General features: G+C 40.0%; 1 protein-coding gene across 1 annotated transcript; it reads right to left on the bottom strand.

Annotated features, from left to right (window-relative positions):
• Positions 1 to 1,829: 1,829 nt before the first annotated feature.
• Positions 1,830 to 3,802, bottom strand: LOC131652355 (uncharacterized). The gene is made up of 2 exons (XM_058922200.1): positions 2,370 to 3,802; positions 1,830 to 1,926 (listed from the first exon to the last, which is right to left on the bottom strand). Exons 1-2 carry the CDS (start codon positions 3,800 to 3,802, stop codon positions 1,830 to 1,832), a joined length of 1,530 nt encoding a protein of 509 aa, XP_058778183.1.
• Between the last annotated feature and the right edge of the window lie 15,779 nt (positions 3,803 to 19,581).

Genomic DNA, 19,581 nt, shown 5'->3' with positions numbered 1-19,581 from the left:
GTATTTTGACTTCATTCACATCAGTTACCAGGATTTGTTCGTCACACAATTCAACAGCATTGGTCGTACCTGCATGAGGAGGCATAGGATTATTCTGCACATTAGGACCAGTAGGAGTGAACGAGATGAGCTTGTCATCGAGAAGATCCTGGACCTTGTATTTTAACGCTTTACACTTTTCAATCGTATGGCCTGAAGCGCCTGAATGGAATTCACAACGAGCATTAGCATCATATCCTGGAGGAAGAGGACTAGGCGGAGGGCCCATTTCACGGAGTTGCACCAACTAACCAGCAAGTAATTGGGGAAGGAGCTGGGCATACGGCATCGGAATCGGATCTATACGCCTATCAGGGTACTTCTGCCTTTGTGGAGCTCTTTGACCTTGAGGCCTAGGATTCTGTTGACGGTTTTGAGGAGCAGCAACTTGTTGTTGTGGTACGAAAGGCTGTTGGGGTGCCATCCATGGGTGTGGAAATGCAGCAGCGTATGCTTGAGGGGCATACGGATTGGGAACAGCATATGGCATCGGGTAGTAAGGAGGTGGAACAGCAGAGTATACTGGAGTTCGACCTTGGTCAACTGAAGCAGTACTGGTTTCACCTTCTTTCTTCTTCACAAACCCAGAATACGGCTTCTTACCATTACCACTTGAGTTGCTAGGACTAGTAACACCTTGAATGGTACCAGCTTTTACACAGTTCTCAACCCGTTCACCAATGATGACCACATCTGAGAAGGACGGAGAAGTATTACTAACCATGTGTTGAAGGTACGGCCCTTTCAGAGTACCCATAAACAGATCAATCAATTCTCGGTCAAGAAGAGGAGGTTGAACTCGAGCAGCAAATTCACGCCACCTCTGGGCATATTCTTTGAAAGATTCTTCAGACTTTTGTGACATATTTTGCAGTTGGGCACGGCTAGGAGCCATAGCAGTATTGTAGTGGTATTGTTTCAAGAAGGCATCAACAAGTCCTCCCCAAGTACTGACATTGGCCCTCTCAAGTTTCATATACCACTCCAACGGAGCTCCCGTGAGACTGTCCTGGAAGAAATACATAAGCAGAGGTTCGTTCTCGGCGTGAGCGGCCATCTTACGACAGTAAGAACGAATGTGAGTTTCTGGGCAAGTAACTCCCTTGTACTTATCAAAATCTGGCACCTTGAACTTCGGTGGAATAACAATTCCAGGTACCAAGCTCAAGGCAGCGGTATCGAAACTCGAAGTTTTAGCACCCTCAACGGCCTTAAGGCGTTCTTCGAGAGCTTGGTACATCTTAGCAGTCTCGGTCAACTCAGCAGTAAGATCATGTTCAAGATCAATAACCTCATGGTGGTCATCCACTACCTTTGCTATACCCTCAACAGGAATCTCCTTAGTTTTTACTCCCCCATCAGCAGAGTTAGTAGGAGTATCCTTGATCAATCCAGCAACGCTCTTTCTGAGCTCTTCTTGTCCTTGGACAACGACATGGAGAGTCTCCATAAGTTGGGTCATTCTTTCCCCCATAACATCCATATCCCTACGGAGGGCAGCTTGATTCTGTTCAAACTGATCCATGATTCTCTCGTTGCTCCTGGTGCGGTAAGAATGTAAGAAAGTCAGCTTCGTCGTCGGAAAAGAAATCTGTTTTGTAAGGGACCCCAATTAGTGTCTTGTATAATAACCTGAAAAATGCAATGTGACAATGTGAATGTATGTGTGCATGTGTGCATATGATGTGTTGTGTCATTTTCAGGGTATCCAAAATCGAATTGATGGTCAAGAACAAATAACAACGTGATGAGAGAGATATCAAGTGAAAACGGAAAGCAATTCATTTCATTCATAATAGCTCCCTAAGGCGAGTAGGTTCATACACAAATAACAATGTTTCAATATAAAGAACATTAGAGACCCCATCCAACAAATCTGGTGGTGATCTACAAACAAATTCAATTATCAATTCATCTCAATGTAGAACAAAGGTCCTCCTTGTCTGAAATGGGCGTCACTCCACTTCTTTGTTTCGTCAAACAGCTTCTTAGTCGCCTCCCGATCTCTTCCTTAGACAAGGCTTTGGATCACTTCATCCTTTCGGAATAAATGCGTGTCTAGATTCTTGCAGCAATCCCTAAGTTCGTCACACCCTTTGCATTCTGGGATATAGGTCTTCTCAAGTGCATTTGCTTCACTCATCATTTGATCTCTGAGCTTGACATTCTCTTCAGCTAGTCGGGCGGTGCGGAGGTGACTTCCTTTCAGTTGGGTCTCAACTGCTATTCTCTGAGTGGTCTCTTCTTCCAGTTTCTTCTTCATGGTCCTCAACTCATATTTGGTTTCTTTCTCCAGTCGGAGCTTGTGGGCTTTCAGGTCTTCTTGGTACTCTCGTCTGAGCTTCTCTTTTTCTTCCTTTATAGTCTTTTCTATAACCTTTTGAGGGTCTTCAGTAGGAGCAGCAACAGCTTTTCCGTCCTTTTCAGTTCTAACCCTCTTCCTGGCTTGAGAAGACTCTCCTTTGAGAGTTTTAAGTTCACGGGCCAGTTCATTCTTTGTCTGTTTAAGGAAATAGCGCTTCAAATCCATATCTCTATCTTTCTCTTTCAATCTCAAATTGGCGACGCGGACCTGGTCAAAACGTTCCCTTGATACCATAGTTTCTGATATCTTCGGAGGTTGTGCATACAAGAGAGGAACTTCCGGGAATGGTAACAAAAGTGTCTTGACTCTCTCCTTAACCCAATCGGTGTAGGGCTCCATAGCAATGGCATTCTTGGCTCCCAGAGTGGATCTCTCACCTATATGAATGTTATTCCAGGCCTTCCTGATTTCCTCAAGCGCTACAGGGTCAGCTCTCTTTTCAAAGTACACAGATTGGTAAATCTCCCTATCCGAAGGCCCACTCTTCATGGTATAGCCCAACTGACGAAGAGCTAGAACTGGGTTGTAGTTAATACATCCTCTTGTCCCAATGAGCGGGACGTTACCAAAGTTTCCGCACCTAATAATGACTTCAGATATGCCTGTTCGGAATTGATACCATACGATGTCGTTTGCAGTAAGTCCCATGATTCTCTGAGACCATTTCTGAGTAGAGGTAACAAACGGACCACTAGCAGGCAAGTGAGATTTGAACCATTTATATAACAGCGGCAAGCAACCTCGAATAGCCCCCCTTTTACCATGCCGAGAGTGAATGGAATAATATGTGTCAGCCAATAGGGTGGGTATTGGATTCTTGTCCATAAAAAGACATATAGCAGCCAAATCAACGAACTTGTGAATGTTGGGAAACATCACAATTCCATAGATCAAAGCGGCCAAAATAGCATTGAAAGCCTCCCATATTCCTTTGTCAGCAAATTCTTGAGCTTTTTCAACCAGGAAACTCATGTAGAAGCCATGAGTATCACCATTCTTCTTCCAGTTATCATGAACATCTCCCAAGCTCAAATAAAGAGCGTTGGCAATGTAATCCAACCTAGGTTTCTCCGGGACACAAACAAAAGGCACTCTGTGTTGAATCTTGATGTTGAGGAGGTAAGAGTACTCTTCGAGAGTGGGAGCTAGCTGATAATCTGAAAATGTGAAACAACGGATATCTGGGTCGTAGAACTGAAGAAGAGTAGATAAGGCCCATTCGTCGACACGTGAGTACAGAAGAGATAATATGTTGCCATAATTGTCACTGAACACTGTTTCATTATGACCAGTGACCAATTCCCCCAATTGTCCCAACTGAACCGTACCCTCGCGATGGAAAGTATAAGTGTGTGTGCGCCTTGTAGCTCCTTGATTGACTGTCACGTTGTTATCCATTCTTGACGGAGGTTGATATTTTCTGGATACCCTGAAAGATGACATGCATATGAAAGTTAACTTTTTTCTTTTATTTCTTTTCTTTCTTTTTTCTTTTTTTTTTTTGAAATTTAAACATGCTATGATGAAAATGATGCAGATTGGGTCCCCACGACATAGAGGGACCAAGGCAATAATTCTGAGCAAGAAGATATCATAGGATCAAAGGTCCGGCATAGATCAGAGAACCAGAAGAACCATAATCATCAATAGAACCAAATAGTCACCAACGGTACCTGTCATGTATATCCCTCCCCACTCACGGGTGTAGTCTAGGTCAGGGTAGGTCAAAATGGCAACCAGCGTTATCAGTCCTCCTGAGGCACCAATGTTGTTGCATCTACATGCCACTATGATACCCCATTTGGACCTCGACTGGGCGTGGGTCTCATGATCGCACTAGACAAGACCTGACATCTCATCGGCGTCATGACTATCCACTCTATCCTAGGTATCCTATGTGTCACTCTGGCCTGGGTATTGGGCCTTTTACCTCATAGAACATCCCACCCAACCTGCAAAACAGAACAGAAGACCCCAAGGAACACAGAATATAATCCATATGCATGATGTGCAAACAGAAATAAACATGATATGCAAGCAGAAAAATAAACATGCAAACATATATACAAGGTATAGACATAAAAACAAATAAACACCCAGTAAATAAACAAACAAACGCAGGCTAGGATCGACTCGCTAAGGATGGACCAGCAACAGGTCTAGCAACATCCCCAGCAGAGTCGCCAGCTGTCGCACGCTCGCGAAAAATGAACAGAGTCGCCACCGATATATTTATCCCATAAGGGAAAGGAATATCAGAAAACCTAACAAAGGGTAAGAACAAGGTCTTGCGACCAGAGAATCAAGGTACGGGAGTCGGTTACGCAAGGGGAAGGTGCTAGCACCCCTCACGCCCATCGTACTCGATGGTATCCACCTATGTTTGTTTCTATCTAAAGGGTGTATAACTACGTCTATGTCTAAATGCGAATGAATGCAAAATGTAGGGAAAACAAAGAACTATACTCGCACGGGCCCTACCCCGCTGCCTACGTATCCTTTTCAGGAATCAGAGTTACCGTAGCTCGGCTAAAGATTTTCTGTTTGTTTTTGTGTTTTTTAATTGGGCGGCGTTAACGTTCGCGCTCTTGCATAAGGGATCGCCTACGATGCGTACGAGCGGAAATAACAGTGCCCTTAAGTGCCAAAGAGGCAAAAGAAAAAGAAATGATTGGTTTGTATCTTTTAGGGTAATTCCATGATGACGAAGACCTACTACAAGGCTTCGCATCACTTCCTTACTTTGTTTTAAATCTGACCATTTATTAGTGTTTTAAGTGTTTTTGATTGGTGTTTTTTAAGGGGATTTAACTTTGTGACTTAGATCATACCAAAAGGATTTTGTTTGTTTTTTGAATATTTAGAGAATGCACATCGAGGTCTACACCACAATCGATTCTCTAAATGACGGATAAGAAATACATCGAAATCTACATTCCAATCATTTCTTTTCCGTTTAGTAGAAAAGAACGTACATCGGGGCCTACACCCCAATCATTTCTTTTCTACTACGTGGGGAAGAACGTACATCGGGGCCTACGCCCCAATCATTTCTTTCCCACCATATATCAGAAGTGTGACAGTATGATCTTTGTCAGGTTTTTATTAAGTATTTTAGAGTTGAAAAGAAAAAGAGAATGAGAAGGGAACTATTCCTAAATTCTAGTCTAAGTTGTCTATACAAGTCTAAATCCTAATGTTAACATGGGAATAAATTCTAAAAGGAGCAATAAAATGATATTAACAAAATAGGCCAAAATATGGCCAAAAGCTAAGTAACAAAATCACACAACAATTATACAAAAATAAAATGGAAATGATACGAAAACATAAAGAAAGCGATTCAAGTATTAGTGCAAAATTAAACTAAAAAATACTACTATTTTTATGGCATTTTATGAACCAATCAAAAATCAAAGAAATCACCAATTAAAAAAAAACTAACTAAAAGAAAACAATATTCCTAAAATTCAAACTAGTTAAAAACTATTTCTTATCAATCTTTATTTTTTTAAAAGGAATTGAGTTAACAAGCAAAAAAGAATAAAAGAAAGTCTATTTTATTATTTGTACTAACAGCGAAAGGGGGTGCATGAGCACTTTCAGAATGAACTAAAATTAGTTAAAGCGAAATAAGGCCTGAACATGGGGGGTGGAAACAGCGTTGGCGCCCAGGGCCCAGTCTAGAGTGTGGTAGTGTATTAGTGAAGCATAGGTGTGGTTCAGAAACAATGAGGGCCCAAACGCGCCTGGCCCAATCACTACACAAACCATTCCAATTCATCCTTGTTTCATTATTTTTATTCAGAATACATTACATGGTTTTTATGGCCTTTGAACGTGACATAAAAGAGAGCTACTATATATCAATTGGTGCACCAATTTTAAGTCACTAAAAACAAAAATAACACCATCAGCTAATCACAGGCTAACACGTCACACACCAATGATTATAGTAAAACAAAATCAACCAAATAAATGGGGAAAGGAACCAATGATGGAGCGCCACGTACACCACCGGCGCCATCCCCCTACAACACCATGCACAGACGCCGGAACACCAACTCCGGTCGTCTTCTTCGTCCATCACCACCACCGGAGTTCATAAAAAACTCCAGAAATTCAAGAAACCACCATTGTCTGGCTCGATTTTCTTCCCTGATTATAGATCCAACCTTAGTTTTCTCTGAATCATTCTCTAACTTTGAAACCGAGAGTGCTTTCGAAACCCTAACATTCAAGATCTTCACTAAATCTCGTTCCGAATTCAAATTTAAACTCATACACGTTCAGAAAGCTTAAGCATATGATCTAAACATGTAAACCACGTTCATAATAAAATCAATCTCAAGAATCCATAAACGGAGCACACATACAAAAAGAGCCAGCTCAGATATTTGCAGATGCACATGTTGGCATTAAGATGCTAAAGAGGATTCGAACACTTACCTGTTGACGAATTCTGAATCAAGCCGTGAAGAAAACTCCACGATTCTTTCACCACTTGAATGAGACGAAGACGATGCTTAAGGTATGCTGAACTCAGAGATTCGCGTACGTTGAAGGAGGGCTCAAATCTTGCTCAGAAAATCAATGGTTGGTGATGGTGAGCACGGAACTTGAAAGAGAAGCCATAGTTGTTGAGTTTGTTGTGGAGTTGAATTCGTGAATGAAGATACTATGGTGGTTATGGAGGTTTTGTGGTGGTGGTTGAAGGAGGAAGAGCAATGGAGGTTGATGGTTGAGTTTGTTAGAGTTTGTTACAGGATGTAACAAACTTTTTTTTGGATGTGAGTGATGGAAGAGAGAAAGAAATCCGAGAGAGAAGAGAATGAGTTTGAGAAATGAGAAAGAGTGTGAGTGTGAGAGAGTGAAAAAATGAGTGTGTGTTTTGTATTTATAGAGTAAGTGTGAAAGGAATGGAAAGGTTTCTATGAGTGTGGGACTTGAATCCTCAATGTGCAGTTGTAGTAAGTTTTCGGGTGTGGGACCTTTGCCATACTTAGTGCACAAGTTTATGCAATTGAAGTAAGTCTTCCATCACCTTTTGCATGCTGCCCTATGCATGGTTGCTTGTGGTAAAGGAGTGCACTGCTAGCAGACCATGGGGTATCCGATGCATCACAATGCCCAAATACCTCACTTTGAATGCTTACATCCCTTGCTATAGGTCCTCAAACATCCTACTCTTGGTATCAATTTGTAGAGGATGCATAGTAAAGAGAGATTGATGTTGGTATGCTCAAGTGATGATGCCTATACTCTTCAAAAAATGAGCTGGAACATGGTAACATGCGCCCGGAGTGAGACTTACGAGCATGACCTGAATTTTGTGCACGTACCCTGGCAGGAACGTGATTGGGTTGAGGGGTGACTTTGAAGCTTCATAACTTGCTCAATATATGCCCAATTGATGTGACTCATAGCTCTTTGGAAAGGGGACATAGCAAGGAGTAGTTTGATACTAGTATTGCTCAAAATGGAGACTTGTGGAGGGAGAAAATAGCACTTGAATTCAGCCCACCGTGTGTTTGTATAAATGCCTTGCGCGTGCCCTGGAATTTTGCCTAGCCAGATGCGTAACTTTGACTTTATGAAGATGAGACTTTGGGGCCTTGTAACTGATTCATTCTTTGTCCAAATGGCTTGATTCTTGCTTTGTTGGGTAGAGCACATGGAAAGGATTGGAATGATACCAAGTTTGCGTTTGTAGAGTTCCTGAATTGCCCTAGAATTGGCTTCAAAGTTGGCACGCCACGTGCTTGATGAAATGTGTCACGTATGATCAGAATTGTGCCCAGCTTCATGACTTGAGTGAATGTAATTCTGAAAACTTCAACACTCAATATCTCTTGATCCAAGCCTCAAATGGAAAAACTCCCAACTAGAAAATTGTAAAGGGCTATGATTTGAACACTTTTGATGTTGAGCTTGTCTTAAAATCCTGCCATTTTCAACATGATAATTGGACCTGAAGTCAGCTGCCCAGCCAATTGGAAATTCACTCAAAAATTCTTTAAGTGTAGAACTTTCCTCTTTTGGCAAGTTCCCATTTCAACTAAATTTCCAAATTTGGCAGTTTTGATTATTTCTTGATTTTTTTCATTTCTTTGACTTTCTTTGACCGATTTTCCACCAAGAGTCAATATTTGAATAATTTTCCTGATTTTGACCCAAAAGTCAACCGTTCTGATTTTTTTTCGACTATTGATGAAATTCCCGATTAAATCCCTTCCAGTCAAATCCCGTCAAACAAACTCACCCACACAGTCGGGATGAGAAGCTTTTCACACATAGAAACCGTTCCTGATTAAATGTTAACCAAAAAGTCAACTGGTTGACTTTGGTCAAAGAACCCTGATTTGGGAGACCAGATGATTTGCCCGCCAATATCCTTCAACCAATGCCTTGAATTGAGATCGAGAGAAACCCTAACCCAGGAGGGCTTCCTTAAACATGGAACCACATGGTTACACCTCAGTCTTCTTGTTCTCTGATCAAACTTCTTTGCAATAGAGCTCCTTCTTGCTAGCCTTTGAATATCACCAATGATATGAATGTATGAATGTGAGTTATGACCTAAGTGATGTATGTACATGAATGCAAAACCTAAGCCAGTCAGAAGTTAAGGGGTAGGACAAATTTGGGGTATGACATCTTGTTAACACTTTTGTTTGAGAAGGTTCATGTCGAGGCAAAGAGCATGAAGTTCGGATGAGTGACGGATATCCTCTACAAAGCTTTTTGAGTCAAGCAAAAGCCTGTCTGTTAGTGACTGTATGCTTCACTACTTTCTTGTTTATGTGCTTGTTCGGAAAGGTAACAACTACACCAAAATCAGGGATACTTGTCATACCCCAAAATTTGCCCATGCTATTTTCCATACACAAAATCAAATCAAAACACAAAGCTCCAAAACACACTCTCCTATACAAAAGCTCTGAACTAGGGTTTGATTAATTCAATGGAAAATCATTGAATCAATGGCTCAAGGTGGTTCCATAGGGTCACTAACATCCCAAAGTATCTCCATATAAAGTTTCAAGTCAAACAGAGCAAATTTAGTCCCTTAAATCCTGATTAGGTCAACAGTCGACTCTCAAGGGCAAAATAGTCATTTCAAATCAATATGCAGTCAAAACTCAAGATATTTGGTCAACAACATCCTCATAACCCTAAAATCATCATTTGATCAAGGGTTGATCATGATGATGCAAGGAAAGATCAGAGAAGTCAAAAGTCAAGAGTTACTATTTTGGGCATGAACTAAAAAAGTCAACCAAACTTTGAAAATTCACCAAATATTCATACTTCATCAGAAAAATTCCCACCAAAGCTCATTTTGAAGGGAATTCATCCCTCTGTTCAATGATCCAAGAATCAAAGCCCATAGGTCAATGGTTTAAGAGATATGGCTTCATACATTATAGGTCCTTTTCAAAAGTCAACGAAAAGACATTCTTTTCAAAAGCTTATAAAATGAGAATGAAAAATGATTTTGATAGGGGACCAAAGACATTGGTTATAGGACTCTCTAAGGTTTCCAAAAAGTCCAAGAACATTTCCATACCTCAAGAATTGAGGGAGGTACATCTTGTCAAAGTTGGACTATTTTTGAGAAAAAGATATGAAAAGAAAAGGTTCAAAATCCAAAAATCTCCAAATGGGCCTATGTTTTCTTCACCCAATCCACATTATAAGCCCATGCACACCCTAAGATAAGATCTTTTTTAATTTTTAAGCTTTTATTATTTATTTTATGGTTTATTATCATTTTAAATCATAAATTAAATACATAAAATAATAAGAATAATTAGAGATCTTATTTTGCCTTGATTCCAATCAAATATATTATATTAATGACTCAATTTTCGTGCACAAAAGGATTAGTGAAGAAAAAGATTGCATTTGGTCAAAAATAGTAAGATTTGTATAAAAAATATTCATTCAAAATATAATTTTCAATCAAATTTTCCAACTTTGCAAATCAAAGATTCATAAGGATTTGGTTCAGTTTTGTTGCCCTAAATCCATCACATATATATATAGAAGCAATTCAGACCTAAAGGAGGGGGAGTCTGCAGCTAAAGAACCCTAATCCCGAGCCAAAAATTCACAAAGAAACTCAAGTGTCAATTTGGAGATCTAGGTCGATTCAAGCATTGCAATTGATCCAGAATTGTTCCTCAAGCACCATTAAACGATTCCCAATCGTTTTCGAGTCACTAAACCTCAAGATTTACGCACTGTAAGTCACACTTGGTCCGATTCTAATTTTCTTCGATTGCATAAATTCACGCATGTATATCATAAACTAATTGCATATTTGTGTTTAGTTTTGTGTGTTTGATATTTCTGGAGCTTTAATCGAAATTCTGGGCGCGTTTTAGCCAATATCCATAGTTAGGGTTTGTTAGAAACAATTAGGGGTTTTTGACTCAGGTAAAATCAAGCCACGAGACTACCACCATCGAATTCGCACGAGCAAGACGAATTTGTCCATGGTATCGCGCCATATTTCTTTGTTCGTTTTGCCCTGTTCGCTATTTTTCAGGTACAAGAGAGAAGCCTTTTACAGCGCCTTTGGAGAAAAGCGCTATTAAAACCCTGGCTAGAGGTTGAAGACGACTGCGTGTCGCTCCTCTATTGGTTGATTTTGGCGCGTTTTGTTTCAAACACGGGAGGATCCAGCGCGTTAAGAAACACGCTTTGTCATGTGCCCTCGTCATCCAGGCCGTCCAGCTGTCTCATCTTACAATCCAACGCGTCCAAAACAGGCAGGTCCATCATAGTCCCTCAGCGCGCGTAGCATAGGATCGCAAGTTAAGAATTTTACAATTTTTTTTATTTTTTATTATATAGCCTTTTCTATTCTTATTTTAATATACATACATATATTATTTTCTTTTCTTTTTTTTTTTTTGTCTTCAAATAAATTTGTTCTATATATATAAATCATATAAAAATTTTATAAAAACATTTTAATACTTATTATTTATATTATTTATAAAATAGATTTTGTTTGATTTAATTATAAAAATTCATAGTTATTTTATTTAAACCCCTAAAAATTCACAAAAATCATTTTTACCTTCGATTTTATTGTTTACTTCAATTTAATTAATTAGGTCGAGAGACCAATAATTAATTAAATCGATTGTGTCCCGTCAATTCAATTTTCGCCCTAATCAGGGTTTGTGACGAACATTCCAATACACTGATATATTTCTTTTTCTATGCCTTTTTCAGGATTAGCAACATGATTCGCCCCGAGTGCGCGCCTTCAACAAACCTCAAAGATAAGTATTCTATTCTATTTAATTTTAATTATACTTAAATTAATTTACTTTTAGGGTTTGCTTTGCCTTCACCTATTTTCTGCCTTGTTTCAGGGTCAATCCTAAAGGCGCCTAATAACCATATCAGATCAAATTCGAATCGAAGCTAAGTATTCCCTATTTATTCATTATTAGTTTATTTTTCTTTCATTCTATTTACGTTAACCCTGATTATCTTCGAATTAATAATACACTCACGCCTTGTCCGTTTCCTTGTCTGTTCTAATGATCAGAGTCAATGTTTCTGACAAACCCTTGCCCTCAACCCTGTCAGGCAAACACCAAAGCTAAGTACATTCTCTCTGTTTTACCTTTAGTTCATTATTTTATTTTTCTTAATTAATGAAGTCTGCCCTCGAATCGATAATGCACTCACCTTCTTTTGTTTGCCATTTTTTCTTTCTTTCAGGGTTTGTCAAATGCCAAAGCTATGTCATTGGTAACCCTAAATCTTTTCTTCTTTTATTTTATTTTATTATTACTTATGCCAAACCCTATTAAGGGATCCGCTGGTTACGATTCCCCTCTCCTCCGCTGGTTTCATTTTCCCCCTTCCCTTTATTGCTTTATATACTGCGTGGTTAGTAATTTAGGGAGTGCAACTCTGAATCAATTAGAATAACTAAACACAAGATAATATAATCTGAATTGAATCACATGATTGGTACACACACGCACGCTTTTTGGGTAACCCTCTCTGTTGCCTGTTGCCTGTTGCCTGTTGCCTTTGTGTTTTTGCAGAATAAGCCTCGTCCCTCGAATACGAGGATACCTCAGCCTGTTGCCTCGATGATTAAAAGGTCACGACCCTAATGATGCTGCCTTCGACACAAAAATGACCTCGACCTTCGGATGTTGCCTACGGAAAAAGGCTGAGGTATCTTCTGGCCGCCTACGAAATGGCTTATTCTGATCCTTGCCTTAGACTACCTGCCCTTCTATGGCATGGGACAGTCTTATGGCAAAGGATGCTTCGATGACCCTTCAACCTCCAAACGAAAGGCTTCCTGCCCTCTTATGGCAAGGATAGACCCTTTCATTCTGAAAGGCAAAAAGAGACCTATCATCTGAGTTTAAGGTAATTGCCCCTAATTGCCTTGCAATGCTCAAACCTTTTTATATTCTTTCTCATAATTTTTCGAAAGGGCAACGCTTATTCACAAGCTAAAGTCCCTATCTCTTTCATCTACATTTTCTGAAAACGAGCAAGCAAAGCAATTAAGAGCCCATGGCAAACCATGGATGCAAAGGGTGCTTTACACCTTCCCTTTGCATAAATTACCCCCCGAACTTAGATTTCTTTAAAAAGGTTTTTTTTCTGTTTCTTTTTGCCTTTCCGAATTTGTTTGGATAAAATAAAAGTCGGTGGCGACTCTTGCTTAACCGCGACATTTCGATCGATAAAAAGTCAGTTCACCGTATTACAGAACTGGCGACTCTGCTGGGGACTAAATTCGATAAAAGAGGGGTTACCTTAAAAGTTTAGGATTCACTTAAATGTTTTCTATTGTTTGTTTTGCTTGCTTTACTTTTGCAGGGCTGTTTTGGGTATTCTGCTGTGTGAAAGGTCCTACACCCGGATCTAGTGTACCTTAAGTATGTGGCATGAGACCAGGGAGGCTGTACGACATGTATCGTTACGGTTGAACTGGTGGCCACCGTTAGTGCGACGCTTTGGTTTGTCCTGATGGCCCTTGAATCTGATCGAGGAGACATTTGGCTACCGCGTGGTGTCATGAGCACTAATTCGCCCTTAGAACCTTAGTTGAACTTGACTTTGGCTTATATGAAGTAGCGAGATGGCTGGCTTCGGATTCCTGACTGAAGCCGGTTGATACTCGATGCTACACTCATTGAGATTGGACTCAATGGATGCTTTTGGCTGGCCGATTGAGTGCTATGTTGAGACAATGCCCACGAGAAAGATCAGGGATATGAGCACCATAGAACCTGGTTACTTTTTAGGACAGGTTGAACCAACTAAACAAAAGGAAGAAGGGTATATACCTATAAACTTCATGCAAGCCTACCCTTAAGGCAATTGTGTGACTTGTTTGTGTTTGTTATCTACTTGGCATCATAACATCATAACATCATAACATCATGACATGTCATAACCGCTAACAAATTTCAAGGACCGAGAAATTTATATTTACACTGTTTTGTAGGACATGGCTTTTTCTACCAGAGATTATGTACGACTCAACTTTGTAGGGATACCTTCTGAGCTTAAGGAGCTCGCCTTGGAAGTCCCTGGAGACTCTAAGTTTGCTGAAAGACATGGTTATCTTCTTCGACTGGTCACCTCTCAATTTGAAGAAGATATGATGAGAGCCTTATGCCAATTCTTTGATCCCGAACATCATTGCTTCACTTTTCCGGATTATCAGTTAGTACCTACTTTGGAGGAGTTCTCAAACTTACTTGGTGTACCTATATCTAAGCATCTGCCCTTTACTGGATTGGAAAGCACTCCGAAACTCGAGACTATTGCTGCTGCACTTCACCTAAAGAGATCAGACATCGCCTCCAACTGGGACACCAAGAATGGAGTAGAAGGTCTCTCAGCCAAATTCTTATTTGGAAAAGCTCGACAATTTCTGAAGGCCATGAGCTACCATGCTTTTGAAGATGTTTTGGCTTTATTAATATATAGTTTGGTTTTGTTTCCTAATCCTGATCAATTCATTGATGTGCACGCAATCAAGATTTTTCTGACTCACAACCCCGTGCCTACGCTACTTGGGGATATTCTACATTCCCTTCACTCTCGTGTCATGAAGAAGCGAGGGACTCTTATGTGTTGCACACCCTTGCTGGCTAGGTGGTTTATTTCGCACCTTCCACGCTCAGTAGTCAGAAACGATCAAAAGATGCAATGGTCTCGAAGAATCATGTCACTTTCTCACTCAGATATCCGTTGGCATGTTATGTCTCAAGAGTACGTCACTATCATCGATCATTGTGGGAAATTCCCTAATGTGCCTCTCCTTGGCATTAGAGGAGGAATCACCTACAATCCTTCATTAGCTCTACGACAATTTGGTTATGCTCGAAGGGATGGTCCTCACCACTTGCTCATTGAAGGGGTTGTTTTCAACTATGAAGAAGATGTTCGTAATCAACACCAAGAGTTCATACGCGCTTGGAACAAGGTGTACAGGGTGGATAGCAAAAGTTGGGGGCAAAAGAACTCCCTTCCCTCGGAACCTTATCTTAGATGGGTACGCACTCGCGCTCAACGTTTTGTCATGCCATATCCTTATGTTAGACCTGTGATTGTTGAACCTGAATGTGAAGAAAAAGTTCCTTTGGTTGTTCTCCATCCAGACATGCCCACTAATCTAGAAGAACTACAAAAGTCATGGGTTCAATTGAAAGAAGAAAGGGATACTTTTGAGGCTCAATTCCGCGCCAAAGAGAAACAAGCGTTAGAACTCACAAGGCTACTTCAAGCAGAACAGAACGTCAACAACTTCATCGGATCAAAGAGGAAGCGTCCATGGGAAGCTTGAAGAAATTCTAGTTTATTGTTATTATTATTCCTAGTTGTTTACATATTTACTTTTGTAAACCAAAATGGCAAAGAACCATAAACTAAAGTACAATTTAATTATTATTATTATTATTATTAACAAAGCTTGTTCTTTCTTTCTTGTTTAAAGTGAATTTAAATTTTAAGGTCCTTGAAAACATTGCATATGCATAATCATATCATTCATAAACATCGCATCACAGGTTTCGTAAAGTAAACGCCTCATCTTTGTGCTATTTATTTCAGTAACAAAGATGAATCTCGAACAATCTGTCAAAAATCTTCAGGCTCAGAATAACCAGTTCCAAAAGGTAATTTTTCACTTGGCCAAGGGGAAAGAAGAATTGAAGGCACTTCTGATCGAGAAGGAGAAGAATCAATATAAGTATCAAGGTGGTCAAGATAATCAGAGATCCAAGCCTAAGCGGTCATTTACTCCATTACATATGCCGCTGTCTCAAGCTCTGCAACAACTGCTCAATCAGAACTTGATAACTCTATTGCCTCCATATTCACTTCCTACTAATCCCGCTCCTGGGTACAAGTACCATGCAAGATGTGCTTATCATTCAAACAGTCCTGGTCATGATACAGAGGATTGTGGACCATTGAAGCACATGATCCAAGACCTCATTGATTGCAAGATCATTGACTTCAATTCACCTGAGAAACCTCATATGGCCAATACTGGGTACAATCGGAAAGGTCGCAATGAACCCAACCAATCTGTGGGGACAATTCTGACCTCTACACCAGTTCCACAACAAAGACACAAATCGGATACACCTAAGCGCCAATTCGTAAAGATCAATATGACTCTGGCCGAAGCGTTGCAACAATTGCTGAAGAAAGGGCTAATCACTTTGAAGGACCCTCCGAGGAATCCTAGTACCTCCTCTTCTCGTTATAATCCTAATGCAAGGTGTGCGTATCACTCCGATAGTCCTGGACATGACACTAATAACTGTTGGACACTGAAGAATAAGATCCAAGACTTAATCGATGACAAGATCATTGACTGCCACTCTCCCGAGGAACCTCACGTTGTGTACGACCAGAAAGATCACGATGAACCCAACCAATCTGTGGGGACAGTTCTGACCTCTACACTAGCTCCGCAACAAAGACGCAAGTCAGATACATCTAAACATCAGTTTACAAAGATCAACATGTCACTGGCTCAGGCATTACAACATTTGCTGAGAAAGAACTTGATTACTTTAAGGGATCCTCCTGTAAAGCCTAACACTTCCGCCCCTAGCTACAAGCCCAATGCGAGGTGCGCATATCACTCCAATAGCCCTGGGCATGATACGAATGATTGTTGGCCATTGAAGAACAAGATTCAAGACATGATTGATGCTGGTGAAATTGAATTCTATCATCCCAAGACTCCTGTGGTGATCACTACTCCTATGCCTAATCACAAAAAGATTGATTGATACCTAGAAGGATGAACTTTTTAGACCGTTAGATTTACTTTCATTTTGCAATTTCTATTCTGTTTGTTTAAACACTCAAATTATGATAGACATTATTTGTTTTAATAATCATCATCAGTGCATTGCATATGTTTGTCTTGAATAAATTATTTCGCTACCACTCTTTCTAAATTATGTCTTTACTCTGCATATGTTTTGTGATACTCAACTCCTGCTAAGCCGTAGGCCTTTTAAGGGAGGATGACGAGAACGATACCGCAACCTCATATAGTATGCTTTTGAACAGACTATGCTGACGATGTACAGGCATTGTTTCAATTCCTAAACAGTGGAGATATAAGGATGTTAATCCCTCGTTAACCCCTTTGAGCCTAAGAAGTAGAAGTTTTCCTTCTTGTACTAATTAAAACCTTTGATTATAACCTGGGGCAGGGTAGTTCTCAGTTAATTTGGCTATGCATTCTATTAGTACACCTTTCAACAAAGGTTTCAATCACAAGCGTTCATCCGCACACATCAAAGAAGTGTTGGAGATGTCAGCCAAAAGACAATGACGGTTCATCAATCATCAAACAAGGCAGTCAGTATCTTTCAAAAAGAAAAATGATGGAAAAAACATATATACAAAGAAAAGCCTGCTAAGTCAAAAATCAAAAAGATGACTTAGGCAAAAATCAAGGCATCCCGCTGACTGTAAACTCAAAATAAACAGCTCAGGCAAAAGTTAGGGATATCAAAAAGACGAAAAAAGAGAAGTCAATAAATTCCTGAACAACACAATGCTGTGACTACTAAAAGAAGGGAGTGACTGCCGTCTCAAAAGTTCTCTTTGCTCGTGAACCATCGTCATTACCAAAGGTGTAAATCCAAAAGTCTCTTGGAATCTGAATGCATAAGACGAATCAACTGAGCTTAGGACTGAAGAACATCACGAAGAAGGGAATGGGTATAATTAAATTTTGAGCCATTATCCCTTGCTTCTTAAACCGTGAACCAAGCCACGTTACAACCCTTGAAAGTCCTAACTGAAGCATGGTTAGTTCGAAAGCATACTGTCATAACAAAGGTATCCCGACTCCTTAAGGTTTACCTAAAATGCCGAGTTGATATCATGTTTTTACAAACGTCACATTGTTACAAATATCATGTTTTTACAAAATATCACGCTTTTACATCTCTGGTTTTAATGTTTTTTCAAAAACTCGAGACAAACGTATGCATTGCATCTCACGAATACATTATTAAACATATCCTGCTACATAATTTCAAATGTTAGCATCAGAAAGAACTTGCACAGAGTACAACTAATGACTGAAAGTTATCCCGACAAAACAAAATTACTCCAAGAAGCCATGTCTCTTACAAGGGGCATGACATGTTTTGCCCAATCAATCTGAGGCAATCAAGTCAAGATTCGAAGAATCTCTCAAAATGCCAAAAGTCAAAGGCATTCATCCCAAGTGGACTTCAAACTATTTCCCGATCAATCTGGGGCAATCAAGTCGAGATTCCGAGACTCTCTCATGGATGGTCGAACAATCAGGGGCATGCATCCAAGCATATCTAAAGCTACTCCCCAATCAACGCGAGACATTGTCATGAGCCTATGATTACTAGGGGCATGTCGCCCAAAGTCTTCGCGAGGCGAATCTTTCCAAAGTTCCTACTAACAGGAGGCAAATCTATGCAAGTCTAGTTTTACATCCTTATCAAATACTCAGTGGCATGTCCTAATCAAATCCAGGAATAGTAGTCACTATAATACTGGGGGAAATATTCAAGGCATCCATGCCTTCCCGCAATTCCGATTTCACAAAATCATATCCCCACAGAACAATCCTCTAGAAGATATCTTCAAACATGCTCGGCCCGACAAAGACATGGCTCCCCAACAGAGTTTACATCTTCAATACCACCTGTTCTCCGACACTTTGCTCTTCTCCAACATGATTTATTAATATCCCTAAATCAGGGTACATCAAACTACTGATCATCCCCAAGCAGAAACCATAAATCCCCAGCTGAGCATCTTCAAGACGAAATCAGATATCAAAATCACGAAGACATGGAGATTTATTTTTTCGACTAAAAATCATAATCACATACCATATGACACAAACATATTCATGCATTGCATACATAACTTCATAATAAATTCATGCATGACATACAAAATTTCTCATTTATTTTGAGAGACTCATTACATAACACATGCATCATGACATAAGAAAACTAACCTTTACTTTTCAGGATATTACTGTCTCTACTTTCAAGAATTAAGTCGATACCTTTGACGGTTCCTTAATGATCTATCTCCAGAGTTAAGTCGACACCTTTGACGGTTCCTTAACAACCTTCCAGAGTTAAGTCGACACCTTTGACGGTTCCTTAACGACACACTTCAGATATAAGTCGACACCTTTGACGGTTCCTTATACAATCTATCTACATATCTGAGTCGATACCTTTGACGGTGCCTCTATAATATGCTTCAAAGTTAAGTCGACACCTTTGACGGTTCCTTAACAACACACTTCAGATATAAGTCGACACCTTTGACGGTTCCTTATACAATCTATCTACATATCTGAGTCGATACCTTTGACGGTGCCTCAATGATATGCTTCAGAGTTAAGTCGATACCTTTGACGGTTCCTTAACAACCCACATCAAGAGTTAAGTCGACACCTTTGACGGTTCCTTAACGACATACTTCAGATATAAGTCGACACCTTTGACGGTTCCTTATACAATCTATCTGCATATCTGAGTCGATACCTTTGACGGTGCCTCAACAATATGCTTCAAATTTAAGTCGATACCTTTGACGGTTCCTTAAATAACCCAACACAGATTTGAGTC

Source organism: Vicia villosa, linkage group LG1, assembly GCF_029867415.1.
Source record: "Vicia villosa cultivar HV-30 ecotype Madison, WI linkage group LG1, Vvil1.0, whole genome shotgun sequence".
NCBI lineage: Eukaryota > Viridiplantae > Streptophyta > Magnoliopsida > Fabales > Fabaceae > Vicia > Vicia villosa.
This window is presented reverse-complemented; position numbering and strand designations above follow the sequence as displayed.

What these genes read in the sequence shown, in the direction of transcription:
- LOC131652355 (XM_058922200.1), bottom strand. Translation starts at nt 3,802, where the DNA reads ATGGATAACAACGTGACAGTCAATCAAGGAGCTACAAGGCGCACACAC. An exon ending in AAAGAGAAGCTCAGACGAGA is followed by an intron (nt 1,927 to 2,369) that starts GTACCAAGAAGA and finishes ATTTGTTTGTAG; the next exon opens with ATCACCACCAGATTTGTTGG.